We start from the raw sequence: 26,225 nt of genomic DNA on the forward strand, positions 1-26,225 counted from the left end.
AGGCCTGAACATCCTGGTGAGCACGAACATCACATAATCATGAGTGATCATGGAGGACCCTGGTTCTAAACCTAACTTTACCAGAACTTGCTGTGTGATCCTGAAGAGGTTACTTAAGCTCTCTGTACCTTACTTTCCTCATTTATAAAATTAGGATAATGGACATCCTTTTCTCATAGGAAATACTACAAAAATTAAATTTGTGTGAAATTCATAGAACAGTGCTTGATGCACAGCATTGTTAAAAGGTTCTTGTTTCTATGATAGTTAAGTCACATGACATCAATATATGGGCACCGAATGCAGGCCTGGCTCATAGGAAGCCTGAAGTACTCCACGCAGGTTAGTTTCTCAGTAGTACTTGGCAGATTCTGATGAGCTTTGTGACTAATACAGGAGGTAATGGGTGGACAGCACTAGACCTCTGGTGGGAAGGTGCCCCTAAGAAAACAAGGGTTTTTAAAAGTACTGAGTCTGAAATAATAAAGAGGCAGGGAGTGGGGTAAAGCGACATTGGAGTTGAGCCTACTGGGGAATCTCAGTTCCTTTTCAGAATACAATGCTGAGTGAGAAGTCCCACGGTCAACTAAACAATCTTCACACAAAGGGACAGAAAATATAAACAAATCACAGAAAATCACGAAGCATGAAATGGTCAGAACAATTCTCACAGGAGCCCAGGAGTCTTTCATAAGAACAAGCTAAGGGGTCACTTTGGCAATGTGAGAAGGGGCACTACAAATTCATCCCTCTGCACACATGTCCCCTGTCCCGGCCTGCCTTTCTTGCATGGCAACCCATTTGAAAGCCGTCACTCACAACTGTTACAAACTCACTCAAGGAGTGATGCCATTTATTCATATTTGGCAAGGATGCTGTAAACACCCTGTGGCTTAGCTTGCACCTTTTCCTAATCCCAACAGTTTTCATGCTAGATATTACATGTGAATCACAGACGAGGCATCTGGGATTGCTAACGTGCAATAACATATTGTGAATGTTGGAAGGTAGATTCAAACCCAGGACTATCTGACTCCTGTGCTTATACTACCCTTTCATCTATACCATGGTCTCTCCAGGTTTGTCTCTAGTCATCACCTGCACCAGAGTCATTCATTTTTCTGACCACACGTGGGAGTCTTGGTTAGAGAACCATGCTCTGCTTAGCAGGCAACACACACAGCCAGGAAAAACAAGAACCCAATCCAAAGCCTTCGGCAGGTGGGCCAGAGGCACCATCTGCCCTCACAAGGCAGCTGTCTACTCTAGAGATGCACACAGCATTGCGTGTTCTCTTAAGCCTGAAAGAAATAGCCACAGGAGAAAGGAGAACCAAGGCACAGAGAATGGCTGACTCATCACAAGGTCCTTAAGCAGGAGAGCATCTGATCCCACAGGCTTGGTCCTGGCCTGAAACTCTGTAGGAACTACCATCGTGCTACAGAACACAGGATATTTTGCTGTCTGTTTTAGGTGACTTCCGGTTAGAGACTCTCTTATTCATGGAAGTGTGCTTTATGGTATAACAGGAAGGCAGTATACTTGGAAATAATATGCATTCAGAAAAGGGCATGAGTTTTCATGAATTTTTAAATGTTTACTGATGTTACTCTATCATCTATATATTTTTTCCTTAGTCATTTTGGTTTGTTTGATCAATTGCTTTCTGAAAGTTTCCACTGTGCTTGGAGATTTGTCAGTTTCTTCCTTTAATTTCATTAGATTTTTGTTCTATGATTTCTGAAGCTCTGTTGTTAGATACCTGAGCAAGCTCAGGATTATAATACCTTCCAGAACAAGACAAATGAAAATCTCCTAATGTGATTTCTTATTATCATGTAACTGCTATTTTAATTTCTAAAAATGTTTGAATTTAGAAATCTTTTTTTAAAAAATATTTTATTTATTTATTTGAAAGAGGCAGGGGGGTTTGGGGAGGGGGAGAATGAGAATAAGTGTGCCAGGACCTCTAGCCCTTGGAAATGAACTCCAGATGCATGGGTCACCTTGTACATCTGGTTTACGTGGGTTCTGGGGAATTGAACTTGGGTCCTTTGGCTTCTCAGGCAAATGCCTTAACCACTAAGCCATCTCTCCAGCCCAGAATTTAGAAATCTTTTCAACTGTAAATGCTGCAAAATTAATTTCTTTTAGATACTATTAGTTTAGCACATATATTTTCTATCTCTTTCTTCTCAAGCTGATATATCATTTTGTTTCACATATGTTTGTGAAAAGTGACAGGGTTATATGCTTACATTTTACTGAATTCTGGGATCCTCTGTCTTTTAACATGTATTTTGTATGTTCACTGCCACCTTATTCTGTCTTTTCTGTGCCATGATTTTCTTTGTCCTTATTTGATCTCATCTCAGTACTTTCATTCTTTTAGTGGTAATCCTTCTGTTTTTAATGTTGGCTTAAAAAACTGAAGATTCCTAAATTCTAAATACTTGCCTTGTTCCAGAGTGTGGTTCTCCATAGATTATGGTATAAATCAAGAGAATTAAGAAGTTGTTGCAGCTAGGACAATGTTATATTTCCCTCACATATCTTCTCTAGTAAAGCAAGGCAGTGCTGTACTCTGAGCCTGACACAGAGGTAGAAGTTTGCATTATTTGTCTTACAATTTTGTAAGTCAAGTGCAGAACACTTCCAGTTTCCTCTCAGTGGAGCTAATCCCATAGCTATGTCAGCATATGTATGTTTAGAGGCTATCTTTGCCTTCATTCCTCCCTATTCCAATCTTTATGCCAATATTCAGCCCAGCATGATACTCCTTTCCTTGAGAAGTGTTTGCCTGGAGATTTACAAAACAGAGTTGTTTTGAACAATCACCACCCCATAAAAATACCAAAGGAAAAGTCAGTGGGCAAACGTTATTTTCTTTTTTACTTTGAGGAAGCTCATATTCCATTCAAATTCCCTTTTACTTTGAGAAAACATGGCTGGTATTGAAGGATGACAGATTCATAGTTAACATAATTTATCGTTAAGACTTGGTTTACTAACAAGTGCTAATCAATACGAAGTCCTCACCTCCCTGGTTAGTTACATGAAAAGTGTATATATTTTATATTGTACAGAATAAATAACCATTCATTTTTTTAGATAGCTACAATATCTTATGGTATCTTAGCCACCATTATTCTTCATATTGGAAAACCAGCTGACTTTTGGCAATTTCTGGGCCTCATCTTTTGGAGTTCAGTGTTCAGTTGCTCCTGGTAAAATGTGTGACCTCACTTTTGGCATTTATTTACTTTTTTCTCCCTCTTTTGAAAGCTTCCTTCCTACCAGCTACCTTAACTATGACTGTGGACAAGGGAGATAATGTGAACATATCTTTCAAAAAAGTGTTAATGAAAGAAGAAGATGCAGTGATTTATAAAAATGGTGAGTATGTTTCATTTCCTTCCAACACCATAGAGTGAGACGTCACATGACCTCAGCAGATTGGATCATTCTGCACTGTAAATCAGAGGTGGTGTTTGAAGTGTAAATTCTGTCTATGACAGAAGACCTCTTAGGCAATTCATTAAATTAAGGTACGGGCTTGAATATGTACACACATTGTTAGGGGTGTATGTGCATGTAATCAAAGCTGATGATAATGTGGCAAGTGGGGTCCCAAATTCAGCAATGTAAGATTTCAGTTTGAGTGATTGTGAGATTATTTGATTATAAGGACGAAGAAATAGGAGTGTTTGGGCTCAACCTACTTTCCTCCACTTTTCTCTCTTGCCAGGTTCCTTCATCCACTCAGTGCCCCGGCATGAAGTACCTGATATTTTAGAGGTACATCTGCCTCATGCTCAGCCCCAGGATGCCGGTGTGTACTCGGCCAGGTACATAGGAGGAAACCTCTTCACCTCGGCCTTCACCAGGCTCATAGTCCGGAGTAAGTGACTCAGAGGCCACCATCTATGGTGGCATAGCAGTTAGGGGTTTCAGTTGCAAGTAACAGAAACTGACTGGCTACTTAAGCAAAAACCAGGGATAAGCTAGAGGGGTAATAAGGATGTGGAAATTTGATAGAGAAGCTGACAAGTAAGTTCTAGAAAAGACCTACTCCAAGGAAGATCTGGGGTTCATAGGTATGGGTTTGGGGTGAGGTTTTTCTTAAAGATGCTGCTATTCCCATTGCTCAGATCCCACAGTGTTACCTTTATTTCTGTATCTCAGAAGAAAAAATTGGATTGGCCTAACATATATCATGTATTTCCCAGCCTAGACCTATGAGCTACGGGCAAGGACTGAGTGATATACCACATTACAGGCACTAGAAGCTCACGCTTGCACAGCAGGATCATCCCTGTAGGAAAGAGGAATCACAGTGAGCAGGACGGTCTTCCTGTCTTGGCTAGGATGTGTCTGCTGCAGGCTCTGGGTTGGGCTAACTCCTAGATACACATCACTTCCCATAAGTTTAATGCTTGATGGATCATTTCACTCTCTAATGTGATTTTTATTTTTATATTTGGAAAATTCAAGAGATAGAGCTGTGCAAAGTTGCCTCTCCATTATAAATATTGAAGTGGAAGCAGCCATTACTGGTCATTTGTATGGAGAAACTGATTTATGGACAGCAAGATGTTTGCCCTGAATTTCTTCAACTATGTCAAGTGATTTGTGCTATTAAACACTTATCTCTTCATATATAAATACCTGGGATGTTCTGTCGTCCTCTGATGATTGATACTTCTGATTCACGAAGACAACTTATTTTGTTTTGCATTATGCTCATTCAGTAATCAAAACATGTCGCCTTAGTCCTGGGGCAAGCATTGTGTTGGTGTTGGTGACAGAGTATCACAAGATAAATCCCTGTGCCTTGGCAATGCCCAGTCAGAGCAGACACATATGCAGCTAGATGACTAAGTATTCCAACGCAGCAGTGGAAGTATGGAAAATGTGTTTCATCTAGCTTATGTCCTATGCCGCTCAGGAGGCATAGAGTACAGCCAGGTGTTTTGTAGGCAGCATTATCTGAGCTTGAATCAAAAGGAACTTGCCCATGTGCCCAGGTCTTGGTTCTCCATGGATGACTGCTATGCATGACTTCTTACCTGTCAAGTGTCAGCGCAGTGTTTCTGTAAGAAAAACCTCTTCATGAAGTCACTGTTGACTTGACTTTCTTCAGTTCCCCCTTTGTTCTATGGCACAGGGCAGCCCAGATGGAAAGGGACAACTTCCATTCATTTCATTTAGGTAATTTCTAGTAAGACATAACACTGTGTACCTGTATCTCAGAGCCAGGAGTGAGTACAGAATGCTGTCTTGGAACATCAGGAATGTTAGGCTGATGTGTGGTTGTTCGAGAATGGGAAACCAGAACAGTCTCGTCTTTACTCTTACGGAACACAAGACTGGTGACATTGGTTGTATGGTGACCTTGTCCACACACCAAGAAATATTTTTAGCATTTATTACCAGGGATTTAAGTCAGTTCTGACTCTACCTGGTGATAGCATCAGGCAGGTTAAGTGCTCAGTCCCGTAAGATTGTTTCTACTTCAGATTGCAAGTGGAAAGCCCCTGTTTGTGACCTATGCTCCTGCCTGGCTGGCTATGAATCAAGGCTCCCGAGGCCCTCTGCTTAGGTTGACTGGTTTGCTAGGCCAGCTTATGGAACTCAGACAGACACATTCATATATGTTACGAGGATGGAGATGATAGCCACAGGGCACAGAGGCAGAGGCACAGAGCAAGGTGTGGGAAGGGGAGTGGGATTTCAATGCCCTCTCCAGGCAGGCTACCATCCATCAACCTCCTCCCAATCCAGAAGTTTGAACCCTATCTTTTTGGGTTTTTAATGAAGGCTCCACTACACAGGTAATTTAGTCATTATTTTAGTTATTAGCTATCAGATATCAACTTAACCTTCAGCTCACAGTCCTGACCTAGAGCATGTGGGACTAATGTCTTAACTCTCCAATCACACCTTGGTCTTTCTGGCTAAAGCTATTGAGGGGGTCCCTTAACCAACTGTCATCACATAAGCAAGTAAAGGGCACTAGTCATTGAAGATTTCAAGATTTTAGAACTGTGTACCAGCAACCAAGGAAAGAAACCAAGTATAAGACTAGGTCTTATGTAGCCCAGGCTGCTCTTGAACTCCTGGTCCTTCTTCTTTGGCATCCTTTATGCTGGGATTATAGGCCTGCCACCAAGCCTGGCTTGAAGTCTTTTAAAAATGTGAAACAAGCATGATTTAGCTATTAGAATTTGGAACTTACTTGAACTCTTCCAATAAAGCAAAAGACATCCCACCTTAATGATCAGCTTTCTTCTCTGCTTCTGTGGGGGCGCATGTTCACTGCTCTTCACTCTTAAGAGCATTTTACTGAAGCTATTTGAAAAACATTGCTGGTGGGATCAAAAACAATTCTACGGAAATTTGAGTTGAACCATAGTTATCCTATTTAACAATCTTTCTTACAAGACATATTTTCTCTTTGTGTGCCATGAGCACATGATGGTTTAAAATATAGAATCAGGGTTAGAGAGATGGCTTAGTGGTTAAGGTGCTTTCCCGTGAAGCCTAAAGACCCAGGTCAGTTCCTCAAGACCCATGAAAGTGAGATGCACAAGGTGATACATGCATCTGAAGTTCATTTGCAGTGGCTAGAGGCCCTGGAACACCCATTCTCTCTCCTTCCTCCCTCTCTGTCTCCAATAAAAAAAATTAAAAATATAGAATCAAGGACAGAGAACAGAGCTCAGTCATAGTCTACTTGTATGACATATGTGGCTGTGAGTTCAATTCCCAACCCTGCAAAAACAGAAACAAAGAAACCCTACTCCTGTAAAAAGTAGAAAAAAAAAAACTAAATTAAAGCCTTAATGCTTAAAATATAGAATCACAAGGCTTTTGAAGAAAATAGCACATGGCTAATTGAATTATCAACAGATTCTGGCTTGCTTTTCCTGAGACATCATCCCTGCTGTTCCCTAGAGCTCTGTCCTTTCTCCTTCCTGGGAAAAAATGATGCTGGGCTAGGTTTTCAGCTACACACGGGAATGAGAACACGGGTGCCTGAACAGGAGCCAAGCCCACCCGGAACAGTGTTTATCATGTGTTCTGTACCTGTGTCATGTACCCTGGGGTCTGGTTCTCAGGAAGTCACGAACTGTGTACAGCTTTTCTCCTACTATATGTTAAGGAATATAAACATTCCCCTTCAGACATTTTGTAGCATTATCTATTAAGTGAAAAGCTGTAAGAAATGGCCAGTGTTGACAGTCTTCCTGATTATTAGAAAAAAAAATACTTATATCTAGGAGTTATTGCCAAAGAGATTATGAGGTGACATCAGCTGCTGGCATAGATCCAAGCTTACCACTGTGAGAACAACATTCAGGGACAAAGATACTTGTTCTTTTTGGATGCAAAATGAAATGGAATTCTTGATCAAAAATAGCCATTTTTAGCCTCTAGGCTTTTCCTTATATTTGAAGGTATCCTTGGATCTAATGGATAATCCAACATCATCAAGTGTTATAAATAAACAGGGGAGATGAATCTATAAAGACTTAACAGTCTTTCTTTTACTTGTTTTTTATATGCTTTCCTGATAAAATTTAGTGGAGGCTGTTGGCTGCTCCTATATTTTCTAGCCTCATGCTTCCTTCACCTACTCTAGGTGGGAGGTTCTTTAACTCCTGAGTGGCAAGTAAGCTTGCTAAGAAGATATTGCTGGGCCACCATAAGAGTTTCTCATTCAAAGGTCGAGGGTCTGAGGCTTGTGTCTCTATCAGATTTACAGGTGATGGAAATGCTACTGACCAGGGACTCCACTTTGAAAACAAAAACTCTTCAGTCATTGAGCATGTCAGTGTCTCTTCTCATGCCTTGCTTCTGCCTACAACAAATGCTCTGGCCTTACCTTCCTTGCTGCTTAGATGGTCCTGCAGGTTCAACTCAGCTCATTCCTAGGAGCAAGACAGGATTTGGTACTCCCTGTGTGGTGTTGTCAATATTTACTGTCAACACGCTCTCTCCCTTATCAGGAGAGAGACAGTCTGTGCTCACTTTTAGAGAGCACAGGCTGTATTTTGTCTTTATTCTCCATTGCCCAGTACCATGACTGCCACATAATAGGTGCTCAGTTAAGGCTTGTAGAATGAATGTGCTCTAATCACCATCACCCTGTGCTCCTGCTCCACAGGATGTGAAGCGCAGAAGTGGGGTCCCAACTGTAACCGTCCCTGCACTGCTTGTATGAACAATGGTGTCTGCCATGAAGATACCGGGGAATGTGTTTGCCCTCCTGGCTTTATGGGAAGGACATGTGAGAAAGGTAAGTGAAAAGGACTTGATGAGTAAGCTGGGCATTGAAAAAGCCATCATTACTGGATGTAGAATTTGAGATCTGGACATAGATCAGAATAGGAGCTAAATGGTCATGTGTATGTGATTTCAAAAGTTTTTCTAAAAGTTCTTGATTGCAGACCTTTTTGAAAGTTATAAGCACACACAGCTGTGATTCTACAGTGCACATGTGTGATTGGTGGCCCTGCTGTCCCCTCTGGGGCAGCTTCATTTTCTGAAAAATGGGTCATAAGCACCTGCTTATCCTGCCCTTGCCCTGGCTACGACTACACTCTGTTCACTGGGCTAAGAGAGACTCTCGAAAAGAAGAATCATTTCAACTGCTTGCAATTCTGATTTGCTTTTATTGCTTTTCTTCTTACAGCTTGTGAACCACACACATTTGGCAGGACTTGTAAAGAGAAGTGTAATGGACCAGAGGGATGCAAGTCCTATGTGTTCTGTCTCCCAGACCCATATGGGTGCTCCTGTGCCACAGGCTGGAGGGGGCTGCAGTGCAATGAAGGTAATAAATGAAGGAAACAAAACTGCTAGTGGAGGGCAGCAAAAATGTAGTTTTGCTGGAAACTGTCAGGCATTGCACAGTGATGTTCAGACGCCTACCTATTGCTGAACAATGGGTTTAAATCAAAGATTTCTTCACCCAAATATATATATATCACCAAGACTATGGCTCTCTCAGCAGGTGTCTCTCATGAACATCAGCTGGAGATTGTGTTAAGACAGATTCTGACTTGGGACGTCTGGGCTGGGCTGAGGCTCTGTTGCTGTCATTTTCCAGACTATGCTTTGAATAGGAAAACTAAGAAAATTTTAATCATTTTTCCAATGGGCCAAAAGAATCAATTTTGGGCAAATCCAGACAGAATTTAAAGTTTGAAAATAAAATTGTTGACATCTTATGACCTATAGATCTATTCAAGCATTCAGTTATAGCCAATTTGTCAAGCTCATTAACACATCCATTATTTCAGATAGCTTTCTTTTTGCATTTGTGAGAGAACACTTTTAAAATTTATTCATTTGTTTTGATAATTTCATGCATGTGCATAAATATTTTTATCATACTCAGCTCATTATCTCCTCTTATCCTCCTCCCACTCTGGTTGAATCCCTTTTTCTCCCCAACTAGTGTCACTTCTACTGTGATGTTTTCTGTGCCTGCGTGAGACGCACTGAGTTTAATTACAGATGCGTGCCCAAGAATGGGTCAGCATTTATTTACTGGAGCCAGGGCAACTTACCAGTGTGTGTAACACTAAAGAATGTGTGCTTTGCCCTGCCCCAGCAACTGATAATTGCGAAGAGCTTCCCGGGAGCTTATAGCATCTCATGAGCCTTTCCCCCATGATGGAAGAGCCTAATCTTGTGCAGGACTTGTGTAGGTAACCACAGCTGCCATGAGCTTATGGGTAAATTAGTAATCTTATATCCAGAAGATAGATTTCCCTAGCAATCCTCCCCTCTTTCTAGATCTTTTTTTCTTTCTTTCTGCAATGTTCCCTGGGCCTTAGAGGAGGTGATATAGATGTTTTGTTTAGGGCCGAGCATTCAGCAGCCCTTATTCTTGTGAACTGCTGCAGTAACTGATGCTCACTCCAAAACAAAGAAGAAAGAAAAGAAATAACAACAAACCTTCTCTGACCAAGGACTAATCCATAGGCAAAAGCATAAATATTTAGAAGGAAGTCTGATAGACACAATATGTCCATTTCGTAACATAACACTAGTTGCTTACCTCTGGAGCCTGTGACCTCTCCAGTCACAGGCTTTTGACCACCTGCTGTGGAGTGGGCCTCAAATGCAATCAGAAAATAGTTGGCCACTCCCCATAACAGTTATGCCACTATTGCACGAGTGAGTACTTCTTGCTTTTGTAGCACTGAAGGTCTGCATTTGTGTTGTGAGGATATTTAACATATATTATTAACTATAGTTACCATGCTGTGCATCTTAGAATGTATCCACACTGCATAACTGAAATTTTGCACCCTTGACCAACATCTCCCTGTTTTCCCATTAGACACTGAAAGTTACTATTGTCTGCATTTTTAAGTTTGGCTCTTTTAGATTCCACATATAAGACAGAGCATGAAATATTGCTCTTCTATGCCTAGCTTATTTCATAGGGTAAATATGCGCCAAATCTATCCATGCTGTCAAAACATGACAGGATTTCTTACCTTTTTGATGCTGAATGGATATACTAACCCCCTGAACTTGCATCACACATTCTTTACATACAAGATAAACAAGAACAAATTTATCACTTGCAAGAAAATGGGTGGAATTGGAAAGTGTTGTATTAAATAAAACAAGCCAGAAGCATAAAAACAACTATTACATGTTTACTCATGTGGAATTTAAAAGGGGGCGGGGAAGGACAAGAACTTGAAAGGGAGACTGTTTGGGATGTGGGAGGGGAAAAGAAGGAAGATAAAAAGGGTATTAGAAAGAATAAATATGATCAAAGTACATTATATGAAAGTATGATAATGTCATGATGAAACCTGGATTTTTGTACGATTAATATGTACTAATAAAAATGTTAGGTAAGATTGATTAACATAGGTTGATTACCTGTTTTTGCTATTGTGACTAATTAAAAAAATAGGACAGCAAGTATAGTTGAGATGCTGATTTAATTTCTTTTGGATGAATACATACATATTATTTGTGTTGAATCAGTTGAATATGTGTGTGTGTATGTGTGTGTACACATCCAGAAGTACAGTTGCTATAGTCATATGATAGTTGTCTGTATTTTTAAAGGAAGCTCCACATTGTTTTCTATATTTAAAAAAATTATTTGCTTATTTTGAGAGAGAGAGAAAGAGAGACAGATATATATGGAGAGAGAGAGAGAGAGAGAGAGAGAGAGAGATTGAGAGAGAGAAAGAAAGAAAGAGAATGGCATGCAAACAAACTCCAGATGCATGTGCCTCCTTGTGCATCTGGTTTACATGGGTACTAGAGAATTGAACCTGGGTCTGTAGACTTTGCAGGCAAGCACATTAGCTGCTGAGGCATCTCTCTAGTACATTAAAAATATTTTATTTATTAACTTATTTTGAGAGAGGAGAAGAAGCAGGTATATATATATGGTATCTATCTATCTATCTATCTATCTATCTATCTATCTATACATATATATATATATAGAGAGAGAGAGAGAGAGGAGAAGTATATATATATATATATATATATATATATATATATATATATATATATATATATATATATATGGAGAGAGAGAGAGAGAATGGGTATTTTCTATATTTAACTATCTATAAATAATATACAAGGGTTCTTTATTTTTTATATTATCACCAATATTTGTTATCTTTTGTCTTATGATACCAGCCATTTTAACAGGTGTAAATCTATGTCTCATTGTTTCTCTGATGTTTTGTATGTGTGATTTGGGTGGTTTATTCCCGGGCCATGTGCACATTGGGCAAGCACTCTATGATTGAGCCATACCCCTAGCCCTTCCTTGATAACCGCTGTAATTTAGCATGTTTTTACATACATGTTAACCATCTGCATATGTTCTTTTGAGAAATGTCAATTCAGCTTCTTTACCTATTTTTATTTTTATTTATATATTAAAGAGAGAGAGAGAGAGAGAGAGAGAGAGAGAGAGAATGGGCATGTCAGGGCATTAAGCTACTGCAAACAAACTCCAGAAGCATGTACCACCTTGTGTATCTGGCTTACATGGGTTCTGGGGAATCGAACCAGGGTTGTTTGTCTTCGCAGGCGAGTGAGTACCTTATCCACTAAGTCATCCCTCCAGCCTCTATAAACAGGTTTTCTTGCTATTGAGTTCCTTCTGTACATTAGATATTAACCCCGGATTAGATGAGTGGCTTGAAAATATATTCTCCCATTCCAGAAACTTCCTTTTCATCAGATTGGTTGTTTTCTTTGGTGTGTAGGAGCTTTGAAATCTGATGCAATGCCACTTGTCTATTTGGCTGTTGTTTCCTGTACAAGATTATTGCCAAAAAAGATTTTCTCCAAATAGTTTTACAACTTCAGGTCTTATGTTTAAGTCTGTAATCCATTTCTAGTTGATTTTTGTAGCTGGGCTGATGGCAAACTCATCTCATCTTTTTATGTCTAGCTAGCTGCCCCTCCCCCCCTCACTGACTGATTATCCTTTTCCTCATTGTGTGTTCTTTGTGCCTTTGTTGATCCAGTTAACAGTATACACAGATTTATTTCTGTGTTCTCTGTTGATTGGTCTGTATGTCTTTTTTTTTTTTTTTGAGGACTTTCCATATGTCATTCTTTTTATTGTGTTCTAGTTTAATTTCATATTAATCTTAAAGTACACATCATGTGATTTCTTTTTTTTTAAATTTAATTTATTAGTTTTCTTTTCAGTAAATACAGGCAGTTTGGTACCATTATTTAGGCGCATCTGTGATCTACCCCCTCCCATTAGACCCTCCTTGTTAATGAAAATGGGTCATGCATTGTGGAGTTAGCCCCCAGTTATTGGTATGATAAATGTCTCTGCAAATCATGACCCAACATGTGACTCTGACATTCTTTCCGCCCCCTCTTCCGCAAAATTACCCTGAGCCATGTTGGGTTCATTTTTGGTCTGCTTCAGTGCTGAGGTGCTGGGGGCCTCTGAGGCTCTGGCTCTCTGATTTGGTAGGAGTTGATTTTTCTCTGCATTGATCTCCCTCCCCTTTGTGCTGGTATCCGGTTCATCAGGAAAACAGCACCCTTGCTTATTTCGCCAGTTGTCCTTAGTTTCAGTTGGGCCCCTTTTGAGGTATGTTGGGCAGCTCTCTTCTTAGGATCTGCATCTATCTGGAAAAGAGAAGCAGATTCTCCAATGGAGAGTAAGTTAGCACCTGGAAAATTGAGATAACACTTACTTTTTTGATAGACAGTATGATAGGTTTAGGCCCTCTTATACCCCGTGATTGATGGTAGCTTGATATTGTAGAGTGGGCTTGTGTTTGGGTATGGTTCTGACTTGTTTCCCAGCTCCAGCTATGGGTCTAGTACCACTGAGTGGCTCAGTTAGCCAAATCAAGAGCAACTGATTCCTCACCATGGCTGTGTGCCACTATTGCACTTGTGTGGGCATCACATCCGGTTATTTGTTGCTAATTAGGTTAAACAATGTGTTGCTTGGACAGATCTTGGTCATTTCCCCCAGTCGCCTATGTAGCGCCTTCTGGCACTAGACACGCTGACTGTCTGGGGACTGACTCTCTCCTGGCTTCCAGCCATGTCATTCCATTTTACGCGTCAGCTGCGTATGGAGTCTTCAGCAATAGGGTCTTACCACTGGCCTTTGGTGGGTCATCAAGTACTCTGACAGAAGTCTGTCATTGTTTTGGGAAACCTTGTAGGTTTCTCTGATCAAAAGCTCATTGTGGATGGTAGGCCCAAGCTGGAAGTGGGGGTTACAGGTCAGTGTCCACTAAGAAATTGAGGAAGAAGATAACTAATATACAAGAGTTAGAGAGGAGAGAGATAGAGGGGAGAGGGGGAGAGGGAGGGAGGGAAGATGTAGGAGATTTAGGTCAGTCTTGAGGTAGGGTCTCACTCTGGTCCAGGCTGACCTGGAATTAACTGTCATCTCAGGGTGGCCTTGAACTCATGGCAATCCTCCTACCTCTGCCTCCCGAGTGCTGGGACTAAAGGCGTGCGCCACCACGCCCAGCTTGTATGTCTGTTTTTAATGCTAATGTCATGATTACTATAGAGTTTTAGGATGTTTCAAAATCAACTTGTGTGATTGTTCTTTCTTTCTCATTATTTTTTTTAACCATTCTAAACTTTTTAGTCTCCAAATGAATTGTAAATTTGTTTCTTTTCTTTCTGTGAAAAAAAATATAATTTTTGATAAGGATTCCACTGAGGTGAAACTAAAAATAAAGACTGGTTTGGCTTAGTGTATAAGTTATAAGTTGAAAGGAGTTAGCAGAATTCCAAGGAGCAAGTTTTTGAAGGAACACTTTCTAGTAATGTTAAAGTTGACCAAAATGAGCACAGCTAGTCAGCTGAAGTCCTTCACTGTCTAACACACTCCAAGAACTGTCCTAGGAAGTGCAGTGACACTCCCTCGAAAGCAGTAGCTCTACCCTTCAGGGGAAGGAGCCCACAAAATGCAGAAGCAATGGAACAACGGACACACTCAGCTGTAAGGGAAAAGCCAGGGACAACTATGGACAAAGAAGACCAGCATCTCGATCCTCCTCATTGTTGTTTGTCAGAAATTTGACCATGCTGTGCATGAGCTCACAAGCCAGGGCAAGACGTTACAGTATTATTAAATGTGTAAATGTCAACAAATTGAGAAAATCTAAGTGACTGTTTCTTTAAATATTATTGCTACCCTTTTCTTGCCACTCCTCTCTGAGTCTTCAGTTGCATGTGTGTCAGACCTTACAGTATTGTTTCATAGTGTCCCCAAGGCTCTAATCATTGTCCCTAACCTCTATTCAGACTGGATATCTGCAGATTCAGCTTCAAATTTGACTCATTCCTGTCACTCCATTCTTTCCCTAAGTCCACATAGTGATACACATATTTCAAACCTAGGAGCTTTCAGTTCTAGAGTTTCTTCTGATTATTTTTACAGCTTCTATTTCTATGTTGAAATTTCTTATTGCTTCCATTGCTGTGAATGTATCTTCTTTTAACTCACTGAGCATAGTCATTTATAGTGGCGTTAGGAATCTTGGATTCTGGGCTGGGGAAATGGCTCAATGGTCTTAAAGGTGCTTGCTTGCAAAGCCTCTTGCCTGGGTTCGATTTCCTAATACCCACATCAAGCCACACATACAATGTGACACATGTGTTTGGAGTTCATTTGTGATAGCAAGAAGCCCTGATGTGTATCCACATTCTTCTCTTTTATAATAAATAAATAAAAAATATTTTTAAATCTTCACTTCTGTTTCTAAGCCCTCATAGTTGATTGCTATTGATTTTCTTTTAAGGAATGGGCCATAGTTCTCCATTTCTTCTGAGGTTGGTAATTTTGCGATTGTATCTTGGCCTGAACATTACACTGTGGGGTCTCTGGAGATAGGTGGCTTTGATGAATGCTTATTTTCTGCTGTTTTTAGTAGGCGGTTAACTGGGTAGTTCTCCAACCTGTATCTGTCTTCCCTGAGTCTGAGCTGAGCAGTGTGGTTCAAGGGTCAGCCAAAGGCTTGTGCCTTCTTTCCAATTCCCTGTTCTGGGTTTTCCTTCCACTCTCCTGAAACAGGTTGCTTCAACTCTGTCCTCTGATTTGTCAAGCTAATCAAACAATAGGTTTTCTTTGGGGTTTTAGCCTTCTGCAACAGAGTCAGTTGTGCCCAACAATTAAGCAAAAACCTTAAAAAAATGAGAAGCACACCTTCCTGTCTTTCAAATTTCAACTCCCTGTAGCATTCGCACCTCCTTGCCACTCTCCAATAATTTCATGCAATTTTTTTCTCAATATTCTTATATTGATGAGATGGGTGGCCTGGTAGGATCTAATTCATCTCTTTGGAAGCAGAATGGCCTAGGCATTGAGTCCTAGTAAATCACATACATCATACCGTAGCTTAAGTGAATTAGCAAAGTTGATAGGTTGGAGGGAAAAAGAAAACTTACCAATTAGAACTTTAGTTTTCTCCCTTCCATATTAACCCTGGTTTGTGATGTCTCTATTTACAGCATGTCACCCTGGTTACTACGGACCAGATTGTAAGCTGAGATGCCGCTGCACCAATGGGGAGATGTGTGATCGATTCCAAGGCTGTCTCTGCTCTCAAGGATGGCAAGGACTGCAGTGTGAGAGAGAAGGTAAAGCAAGGTAACACGGCAGTCAGGGTTGTGATCAGTGGGTCTGATCAGAGCTCTCCTGTTGTAATTCTTCCCTGGAAAGTTGGGAAGAATTTATCTAAAATCTTGAACAAAATAAATACTCACTCCCCTGGCATTTTAATTCCCATGTAAGGACCATGTTCCAGCCTTCCTTTCTCTTTCTCTGAATGATCCACGTGCTTGTGGTGCCAGTGCCAAGCAATGGCTGGCAGTCTGAGAGGCTGCACTTGTCTTCATGGCCAGCCTCTCCTCTGGGGCTATACAACAGGGGCAGGATTACCTTGGGAAGACAAATAATACTTTTAAAGAGGAGATAGGATGAAACTCAAAATGAAATTTAAATAACTCATTCAGAACTCATAGATCCACTCCAATCTACTATATTTTAAAAAACAGCATTATTGGCTGGGTGTGGTGGTGCACACCTTTAATCCCAGCACTCAGGAGGCAGAGGTAAGAGGATAACTGTGAGTTCGAGGCCATCCTGAGACTATATAGTGAATTCCAGGTCAGCCTGAGCTAGAGTGAGACCCTACCTCGAAAAATCAAAAACGAACAAAACAAAACAACAAAACCCCCCCAGCATTATTGACACATAATTGTTATATCATGATATCCACTCTTTCATACTGTTCAAGTCAGTAAGTCAGTGGTTTTTAATGTTTTCATAGAATTGTGCATTAATCATTACAATCTAATTTGTACTCACTAGCACATGCTGTCCTCAGACAACCATTAATTTACTACCCATTTGCCTTTTCTTAACACTTTACATACTGTAAATAGGATCATATCTTATACGGTCTTTGGCAATGTCCTCCTTTCAGTTACCATACCTTTTCTGAGGTTTGTCTATGCTGTAACATGAATCAGCATCTCATTCTTTTATTTTGTCTACTGTTGGTTGTGATGAAGAAAACTACTGAAATACAATTAGACCCATTCATTTACACTACACAGATTGTGGCTAGGCACAAAATTTCAGTTACCACAGAGAATGTGCCTTGCAAACCTGAACATGTTTTGTCTCTGTATATAAGTTTGTTAATCCATGCCCCCAAATACATATTTAAAATTTTTGGGGGGGTGGATTTTTGAGGTAGGGTCTCACTCTAGCTCAGGCTGACCTGGAATTCACTATGTAGTCTCAGCGTGACCTTGAACTCACAGCAATCCTCCTACCTCTGCCTCCCAAGTGCTGGGATTAAAGATGTGTGCCACCATGCCTGGCCAAAAATATTTTTATTTACTTATTTGAGAAAGCACATGTGTGAGAGAGAGGTGGAGAGAGAATGGGACCTTCAGCTGCTGCAAACAAACTCCAGATGCATGCACCACCTTGTGCATATGGCTTATGTGGGTTTTGGGGAATTGAACCTGGGTCCTTTGGCTTTTTAGGCAAGTGTCTTAACTGCAAAACCATCCCTCCAGTCCCACATATATTTTTAATATTTTTAATATCTAAAGATGCATACTTTTACATATCTTCATCATTTAGAAATAAAAAATTGCCTTTTCAAGTGTATAAATATGAACATTATGGTAAGAAATATATGCTCACTCAGAATGTACATGCATACACACACACATACACACACACTCATAATGTTGCAGTGTCTTACTCAGCTTTCTGTCACTGTGACAGAGTATTTGGGAAAATCAGTTTGCAGGTTTGTTCTGGCCCACACTTTCAGAGACCATATCATCATTGACTGGCTCTGTTGCTTTGGGCCAACAAGGCAGAATGTCATGGCAGCAAAAGAATATGGTGAAAGCTATTCACTTCATGACAGTCAGAAAACAAAACAGGAAAGTGCAAGGGACCAAGAACAATTTGACCCCTAGAAGCCCTGCCCCCAAGCCCCCAGTGCTCTGCTTCCTCCAAACAGGTTGTCTTGAGCCAAATCCCAGCCATAATAACTTTGGCTCACTTAATTACAGATGGTCAGTGGTTCTTTCTCTGAGACCCTATAGTTAGAAAAAATTATTCTACATTGGATAGTTCATTTTCTATTATGCAGATATTAGACAAGGAAACCTGATTCCATTTCCTTTGCTAATCCAAGGAGTTTTTGGTTGTTGTTGTTATTAAATACTAGCAGCACTATCTTTGATTTTGCTATTGACTAAAAATTGCTTTGGGGGAGTTATACCTTACTTTATTTCTATGATGTCAGTGTGAATAATTTACTTGCTGCCCCAATCAATGAGAGCTCTCACACTAGTGATTTGATCAGTGGGGAAAGTAGGTTTTATTTGTAATAATCCTCTCAAAGCAAGATGGGGGTGCTGGGATATAGTTCAGTCCTTAAAATGCTTGTCTGGAAAGCATGGAGACTTGACTTCAATCCCCAGAATTCGTATAAAAATAAAGCAAACATGGTGGTGTGTACTTGTAATCTCAGCACTGGAGAAGTAGAGACAGATGGTTCCTTGGGGCTCAATGGATAGCTTGTCTAGCCTACTTGGTGATTTTCTGGTCAAGAAGAGATCCTACCTTAATCAAGGTGTCTGGCACCTGAGGAATGACACCTGGGGCTGTCCTCTGGCCATCACATGCCTGCTCACACACACAGCCACACACACACACAGTAAGATGGATATTGAATAGCCAGGTCTGGGGTCACGTGGCCATGGTGACATTTTAATATTGAGAGCCCTCCTCGCAGGCCCACTGAGGGGTTCAGCAGCATAGTGAAGAATGCGAACTTTGGATTCACAAAAGCCTGAGCTTGAATCTGGGCTTTGACCCTCCATCCCCTCCTCTATAAGGTGGAGACTACAATACCACTCACCTCATAATTTTATTATATGATGATAAGACAAAGTATTTTCAAAGTTCTGGTATGGTGTATGACTTACTATATTGCTACTGTTGTGTTAAAGATTAGACTTCATGGTACTGCTTTTCTTACTCAGGCAGGCCCAGGCAGACACCACAGATAGAGGATTTGCCAGATCACATTGAAGTAAACAGTGGAAAATTTAACCCCATCTGCAAAGCCTCTGGCTGGCCGCTACCTGCTAATGAAGAAATGACCCTGGTGAAGCCAGATGGGACAGTGCTCCAAGTAAGAGCCATTCTCCTGACAGAATAAGATGGTGTTGGCATAAAAACCCATCTCTGAAAGCTGCAGTGTCTTGTCAGTCTTGATAAAATGCCATATTCAAGGGGGTACAGCAGACCCACTGAAGCCTCCCAGACTTCCTCTGCATGGACAGTGCCACAGTGAGAGGCTGGGAATTTAGCACCACAATAGAGTCTGTGGAGCTGAGTGGAAAATGGCCTCACCCTACAGAACTGTTTGGTTGTGTGTGAGCCGTATGAACATGTCAGCCTACTCAAGGCTCTGTCCTCACAAAAGCTTCATTTCTCATGTTCCTTGTGTCACTAGGAGGCCTAGTGGTCAAGGAGGAGTGCTGCAATCCACAAATCAATAGGACATTCCTGTGCTACCAGGACACAGAGTGGTTTTTTTTTTCATAAATTTTATTTATTTATTTATATGTTTGTTTGTTTGAAAAGAGAGAGAGAACAGAGAGAGACAGAGAGAAAGAGAGAATGGGTGTGCTGGGGCCTCTAGCCACTACAAACAACTCCAGACGCACATAGCCCCTTGTGTATCTGGCTTACGTGGGCCCTGGAGAATCAAACCAGGATGCTTTGGCTTTGCAGGCAAACCCCTTAACACTAATCTATCTCTCCAGCCCAAGCTTCTTTTTTTTTTTTTTTTTAATCAGTAGTAAGGATTGAACACAGAACTTCATGCATGTTAGGCAAGTGCACTACCATTGAGTCAGCCTAGAACATAAGGTTTAACTTATTACTCTCCTTCTGTTATGCTCCTTGGTGGGAGAGTACAGGGGGTGACTTCAGCATGATCCATTTGACTCTACATTAAAAGGTCTTCAGTTTGCTCCCCCCATCTCCAAGTCAAAACTGTGGTCACCAAACAAAACCATAGCTCATAATATACCGATTTGGACAGTATAAAAGAAACTAACATGCAAATGATAGCATGTAGATTATCAAAGAGCACACAACTCATTGTTATGTGATTTAGATTAATTTTATGGCTTAAATATTGAATAAAAAATTCACCTGTGATCACAAAATACTTAAGCTCAAGTGCATTCCTGTGTTTCCCACACTGCCTCACTTTTGTTCCTCAGCCCCAAGTGGGGCCATGCCACAATAGTTCTCTTTCTGCTGGATAGATTTCCAACACTCTGCCCTTCCCTGTCCCAATGACTCCAAAGGTAGTAGACACAGGAACTGCAATGGATTTTTTTTTAGTTATGTACACAGTGTACACAGTCATGTAGGTACCATCATTAGCCTCCTCCCTGTCTTCCCCCCTCCGCAGGGACCCTCCTTATTGGAGAATATGGGTCATGCATTGTGGGGCTAGCCATCAATTATGGGTATGAGGCAAGGTCTTTGTACATAATGACCCAAATGTGTGGGTCCCCTCTTCAGCCCCCTCTTCTTCAAATTTCCCTGAGTCATGTTGTGTTCATTTTAGGTCAGCTTCAGTGACGAGCTTTTGGGAGCCTCTGTGTCTCTACATATCTGGCTTGATAGGAGTTGAGTATTCTCTGTGTCTATCTCCTTCACCCTTGTGCTGGTACCAGGTCCACCAAGAAAGCAGAACTCTTGCTCATTTCCCCAAATATTCTTAGTTTCAGCTGGGCCCCTTTGAGGTGTGATGGGCTGGTTCTCTCTCTAGAATCTGCATCTACCTGAAAAAGAAGCAAATTCTCCAACAGATAGTGAAGTTAATGCCAAATAAATATATAAATGGGATAATCTTTTTTTTTTGAGAGAGAGAGAAAATTTAATAGGTGTAGGCCCTACTATAGTCTATGATTGGTGGGAGCTTGGTAATAGTTAGCAGGCTCATTTTGGATATGGTTCTGACATGATTTCCAGTTCCAGCTATGGGTTCTGTTCCACTAAGCAGATCTGTTAGCTAAATCAAGAGTAGTTGGTTTCCTACCATGGCTGAGTGCCACTATTGCACTTGGGTGAGCATCACATCAGGTAGTTTGCTACTGAGTAGCTTAGACCACAAGTTGCTTGGACAGATGTTGGTCATTTTCCCCCAGTTGCTCATGTAGCACCTTCTGGCACTAGACAAGCTAACTGTCTGGGGACTGACTCTCTTCCAGATTCTAGCCAGGTCACTCCATGTTACATACCCCCATAACAGATGTGCCACTATTGCACCCGTTAGCTCATTTTGCCTGGCTAGCCAAATATAAGGCTTGCAGTGTCCACTGTTGGGTATCTTCACTGGTTATTTCTCTCTCTCCCATTGCACTGTATGCAGCATGGCTTTTTCCAACTTTCTGTCAGCTGGTCTACATGGAGGAGGTTTTCAGCTCAGCTCCAGCAGGATTTCTCAGTGACCTTGCAGACCAAGTATGTGGAGTCTTCAGCAATTGGGTTTTATCACTATTCCTGGTAGGAAACCAAGAGCCTCAGCAATGGCCTGTAATGTTTTGGGGGCATAAGGGATCTCCCTGGTCAAAACTCACTAGAAGATATCCCATCTCTGGCACTGAAAACTTTCTAGTAACAATCTCTGGCTCCAGTGTGTTCCATTGTCCAAAAAAGTATGTTTCCATATGACTTACTTATATCCTCTTAAATTTTGATTAGCCCTCTCTCCACCTATCCTTTACTCAATCTCTTCCCTTGACCTCACTTAGGCCTTTTTACCCCCATTAATCTGGTCTTCTACTTACATATATACAATACCATCCTGTTAAGTACCCCTCTCTCCCTTTCTATTCCTTTTATGGTGTTTTTATGTTCTCATTGTATAGGTCTTTCACATCCTTGGTTAATGTTATTTCAGCTACTTTGCTGAAGTAGTTAATCACCTTTAAGACTTTTGAGATGGAGGCTCTCAGGTCTCTTATGTACAGAATCATGTCATCTGCAAATAGGGCTAAATTTACTTCTTCCTTTCCAATTTGTATCACTTTTATTTCTTTCTCCTATGTTATTGCTTGAGCTAGGACTTCCTGTACTGCATTGAAGAACAGATGTGAAAGTGGACACTGCTGTCTTATTCCTGATCTCAGTGGGAATTCCTCCAGTCTCTCTCCATTAAGTATTATTTGGGCTTTAGGAGCTTTGTATATAGCCTTTATTATGTTAAGATATGAGCCGACCATGCCAATTCTCTCCAATGTTTTGATCATGAAGTGATGTTGTAATTTGTCAAAGGCTTTTTTCTGCATCTTTTGAAATGATCATGTGGTTTTTGTGTTTAAGCTTATTTATGTTGTGTATTACATTGACAGATTTCAGTATGTTGACCCACCCCTGTGTTCATAGGATGAATCCCACTTGATCATGGTGGATAATGTTTTTGATGTGTTGTTGGATTTGGTTTGCGAGGATTTTGTTCAGGATCTCTGTGTCTAAGTTCATCAGGGAAATAGGCCTATAGTTTTTCTTTTTTGTGGCATCTCTGTCTGGTTTTGGTATTATGGTGATACGAGCTTCATAGACGGAGTTAGGGAGCTATCCCTGTTCTCTGATTGTGTGGCACAGTTTGAGAAAAATTGGTTTCAGTTCTTCTATGAAGGTTTGACAGAATTCAGCTGAGAAGGCCTCTGGTCCTTTTCTTTTGGGGGAGGTTTTTGATTACCTTTTCAATTTCAATGGCTATGATATGTTTGTTTAGGAGATTAACCTGCTCTGGATTTAGCTTTGGTAGGTGGTATATTTCCAGGAATTCATCCATTTTCTCCATATTAACCAGTTTTGTGGAGTAGAAGTTTATGAAATAAGTCCTGATGATTCTCCCAATTTCACTTATGTCTGTTGTGATCTCTCTTTTTTCATTCCTAATTTTGTTAATTTGAAGCATCTCTTTTTTTTGCATGATCATATTAGCCAGGGGTTTGTCAATCTTGTTTATTTTTTCAAAGAACCATATCTTTGCTTTATCAATTTTCTTAGTTTCCAAATCATTAATTTCTGCTCTAATCTTAATTATTTCTTTCCATCTGGAGCTTCTTGGGTTGGATTCTTCTTGCTTTTCCAGTGCCTTTAGGTGGATGATTAGGTTATTGATTTGGGATCTATGTCTTTGTTATGAAGGCATTTAGTGCTATGAATTTTCCCCTGAGGACAGCCTTCATTGTGTTCAATAAATTTGGGTACAATGTGTTTTCATTGCCATTCATTTCTAGAAATTTTGCAATTTCATTTTTTATTTCATCCACTACCCATTTATTGTTTAAAAGTATGTTGTTCAGTTTCTAGGAGCTGATGGGATTTCTGGTGCTTCTTTTGTTGTTAATTTCTAGCAATATAGCATTGTAATCTGATATCATGCATTGAGTTATGTCAATCTTCCTAAAAATTTGGAGGCAGACCTTGTGACCCAGTATATCATTTATTTTAGAGAAGGTTCCATGGGCTGCTGAGAAGAATTTGTAATCTGTGGATTTGAGGTAGAATGTTCTGTAGATGTCTGTTCAGTCTAAATGTTCTATGGTTTTGTTGAGCTCTCTCACTTCCCAGTTGAGTTTCTGTTTGGATGATCTGTCTATTAGTGATAATGATGTATTGAAGTCCACAACTATGATGGTGTTGGTGGTTATTTCTGTTTTATTGTCAAGTATGTATTGTTTTATGAATTGTGGTGCCCCTGCATTTGGTGCATAAATATTTATGATTGTGATATCATCTTGTTGAATTGTTCTCTTGGTAAGTAGGAAGTAGCCTTCTTTTTTTTTTATTACTTTTGGTTTGAAGTCTATTTTATCCAATATTAGTATAGCTACATCTGCTTGTTTCTTATTCCTGTTTGCTTGAAATATCATTTTCCACCTTTTCACCCTGAGGAGGTGTCTGTCTTTAGTGGTGAGGTGGGTTTCTTGAAGACATCAGATTGAAGGATCTAATTGTCTGATCCACCCTGTTAGCTTATGTCTCTTGATGGGTGAATTAAGGCCATTAATATTTAGGGTAATGACTGTGAAGTTTGATTTGATCCCTGTCATATTCTGTTGGTTTATGTGGTTTGGTGTTTTCATGGACTTTAGTTTTTTTGTGGCTTCTCTGAGTTTGGTTATTGTGATCTGCTTCTTGTAGGCACTTGAGGTGATTATTTAATTCCTCTGTGTGGAGAATTCCCTGAAGTACTCTCTGCAGGTTTGGCTTTGTGTTCATATAACTGTAAATCTGAGTTTTATCCTGGAAAGTTTTTCTTTCACCATCTATTATGCAAAATACCTTTGCTGGGTAGAGTAGTTTATGTTGGAAGCCATAGGTTCTTAGACTTTGTTCCATTCCAGGCCCTTCTGGTCTTCAGGGTTTCCATTGAGAAATCTGAAGTAATTCTGATGGGGTTACCTTTAAATGTAATTTGTTGTTTTTCCCTAGCTTCTTTTAGGATTTTCTCTTTGGTATCAATATCTTAATGATAATATGTCTTGGAGAATTTCTCCTTTGGTTCAGTCTGTTTGGAGTTCTGTTAGCTTCCTGTAACTTGATGGGGGTTTCTTTTGAGAGAATGGGAAATTTTTCTTCAATTAATTTTGTTGAATAAGTTCTCCATGCCTTTGGTCTGAATTTCTTCCCCTTCTGGTATTTCCATGATCCAAATGTTAGGATGTTTAAAGGTATTCCACTATTCCCTCATGTTCTGCTCACAGAGATTTTTTTAATTTATTGAAATGTTTGGATTCTTGAACTGTTTCTTCTCTTTTGTCTTCCATATATAGTTTCTATCCTCCACATGGCTGACTCTATTCTTTTTTTTTTTTTATAAGAATGACAAACTGTCTATTTTTATTTTTTAAATTATTTATTTATTTATTTGAGAGCGACAGACACAGAGAGAAAGACAGATAGAGGGAGAGAGAGAGAATGGGCGCACCAGGGCTTCCAGCCTCTGCAAACAAACTCCAGATGTGTGCGCCCCCTTGTGCATCTGGCTAACGTGGGACCTGGGGAACCGAGCCTCGAACCGGGGTCCTTAGGCTTCACAGGCAAGCGCTTAACCGCTAAGCCATCTCTCCAGCCCTGACTCTATTCTTGAGAGCTTCTAAAGAGTTTTGGGCTTGTTCTATTTGGCTTGCATTTTCTACTACTTTTCTATGTATAGTTTCCATCCCTCTGTCAAGTTCCCCTTTAGTGTCATTTTCTGATTTTCTTGATGCTTCCTGGAATTCATCCTTGCATTTCTTTAGGTCTTCATTGAGCTTAGCCAGCTCATTATTGAGGTCACCCCCTTTTTCTTTTTCTCTCCTTCAGATCATTTAACTGTCTTTGGACCCCTTCCAGGGTCTTATCTATTAAGTCTAGTCTAGCAATGACAGCATTCATATGATTATCAGTCCTTTGTTGCTTTTCTGTAAATTCTTCCATTTGCTTGGTCAAGGTTACATAGTTTATAACTTCAATTTGGGGTTCTGATCCTAGTGTCTCTTCTATGTTTTGATTAGAGACTTCCATGGTAGGACTGGGTGATCTTATTGGATTTACTTGCGTTTGATTTTTCATGTTATTCCTTTTGTGTGGTAGTCTGCCCACCACAGTGTAGGAACCTTATTTAATCTAGGAGGAAGTTATAGTCTACCCTTGAAGTGTGTCCAGTGATTATTTCCTTTTATGTTTGCTTCCACTATTTTTCTGGTAGGAATTGTCCTGCCTACTCAGAGGGAAGGAGCCTGTGAGGCTCTGGTGGGGGCCCAAGGACCTGATGTCGAGGCTTGTTGTTCTGTGATTCGAGGTATGACAGTGTGTGGTCAGGTGGCCCAAAGTGGACAGGGAAGTGGGGGGCAGTGGCCAGTAGGATGGTGGCATTCAGGAGCCTGGAAGTGCAGGTGGAGCTAATCTGGCTTTCCTGGGTTCACAGGGGATGGAGGGGCACTGGCAATTGGGATAGCTTTTGTGGGATGGAGTTCACATGGGGTGGGGAAGTGGGGCCGTGGTCATGCAGGATGGGGGGAGTGTGGTGGTGGTCTAATGGGGCCGGGGGAGGGGGAGAGGGAGGGAGATCATGTGGGAGGGGGTAGTGTGGCTG

At 40.6% G+C, this 26,225-nt stretch overlaps 1 protein-coding gene across 2 annotated transcripts in view; it reads left to right on the forward strand.

Moving 5' to 3' along the window:
• The window catches only part of Tek (TEK receptor tyrosine kinase), a 142,904-nt gene that overhangs the window by 58,096 nt on the left and 58,583 nt on the right, over nt 1–26,225 (forward strand). For both annotated transcript variants that reach the window (XM_004658392.3, XM_004658393.3), the window contains exons 3-8: nt 3,286–3,396; nt 3,749–3,901; nt 8,171–8,302; nt 8,699–8,839; nt 16,021–16,149; nt 19,090–19,241. In XM_004658392.3, the coding sequence (XP_004658449.2) occupies nt 3,286–3,396; nt 3,749–3,901; nt 8,171–8,302; nt 8,699–8,839; nt 16,021–16,149; nt 19,090–19,241 (818 nt within the window). The remainder of the gene's footprint in view (nt 1–3,285; nt 3,397–3,748; nt 3,902–8,170; nt 8,303–8,698; nt 8,840–16,020; nt 16,150–19,089; nt 19,242–26,225) is intronic.

This window comes from Jaculus jaculus, chromosome 1 (assembly GCF_020740685.1).
Source record: "Jaculus jaculus isolate mJacJac1 chromosome 1, mJacJac1.mat.Y.cur, whole genome shotgun sequence".
Classification (NCBI taxonomy): domain Eukaryota; kingdom Metazoa; phylum Chordata; class Mammalia; order Rodentia; family Dipodidae; genus Jaculus; species Jaculus jaculus.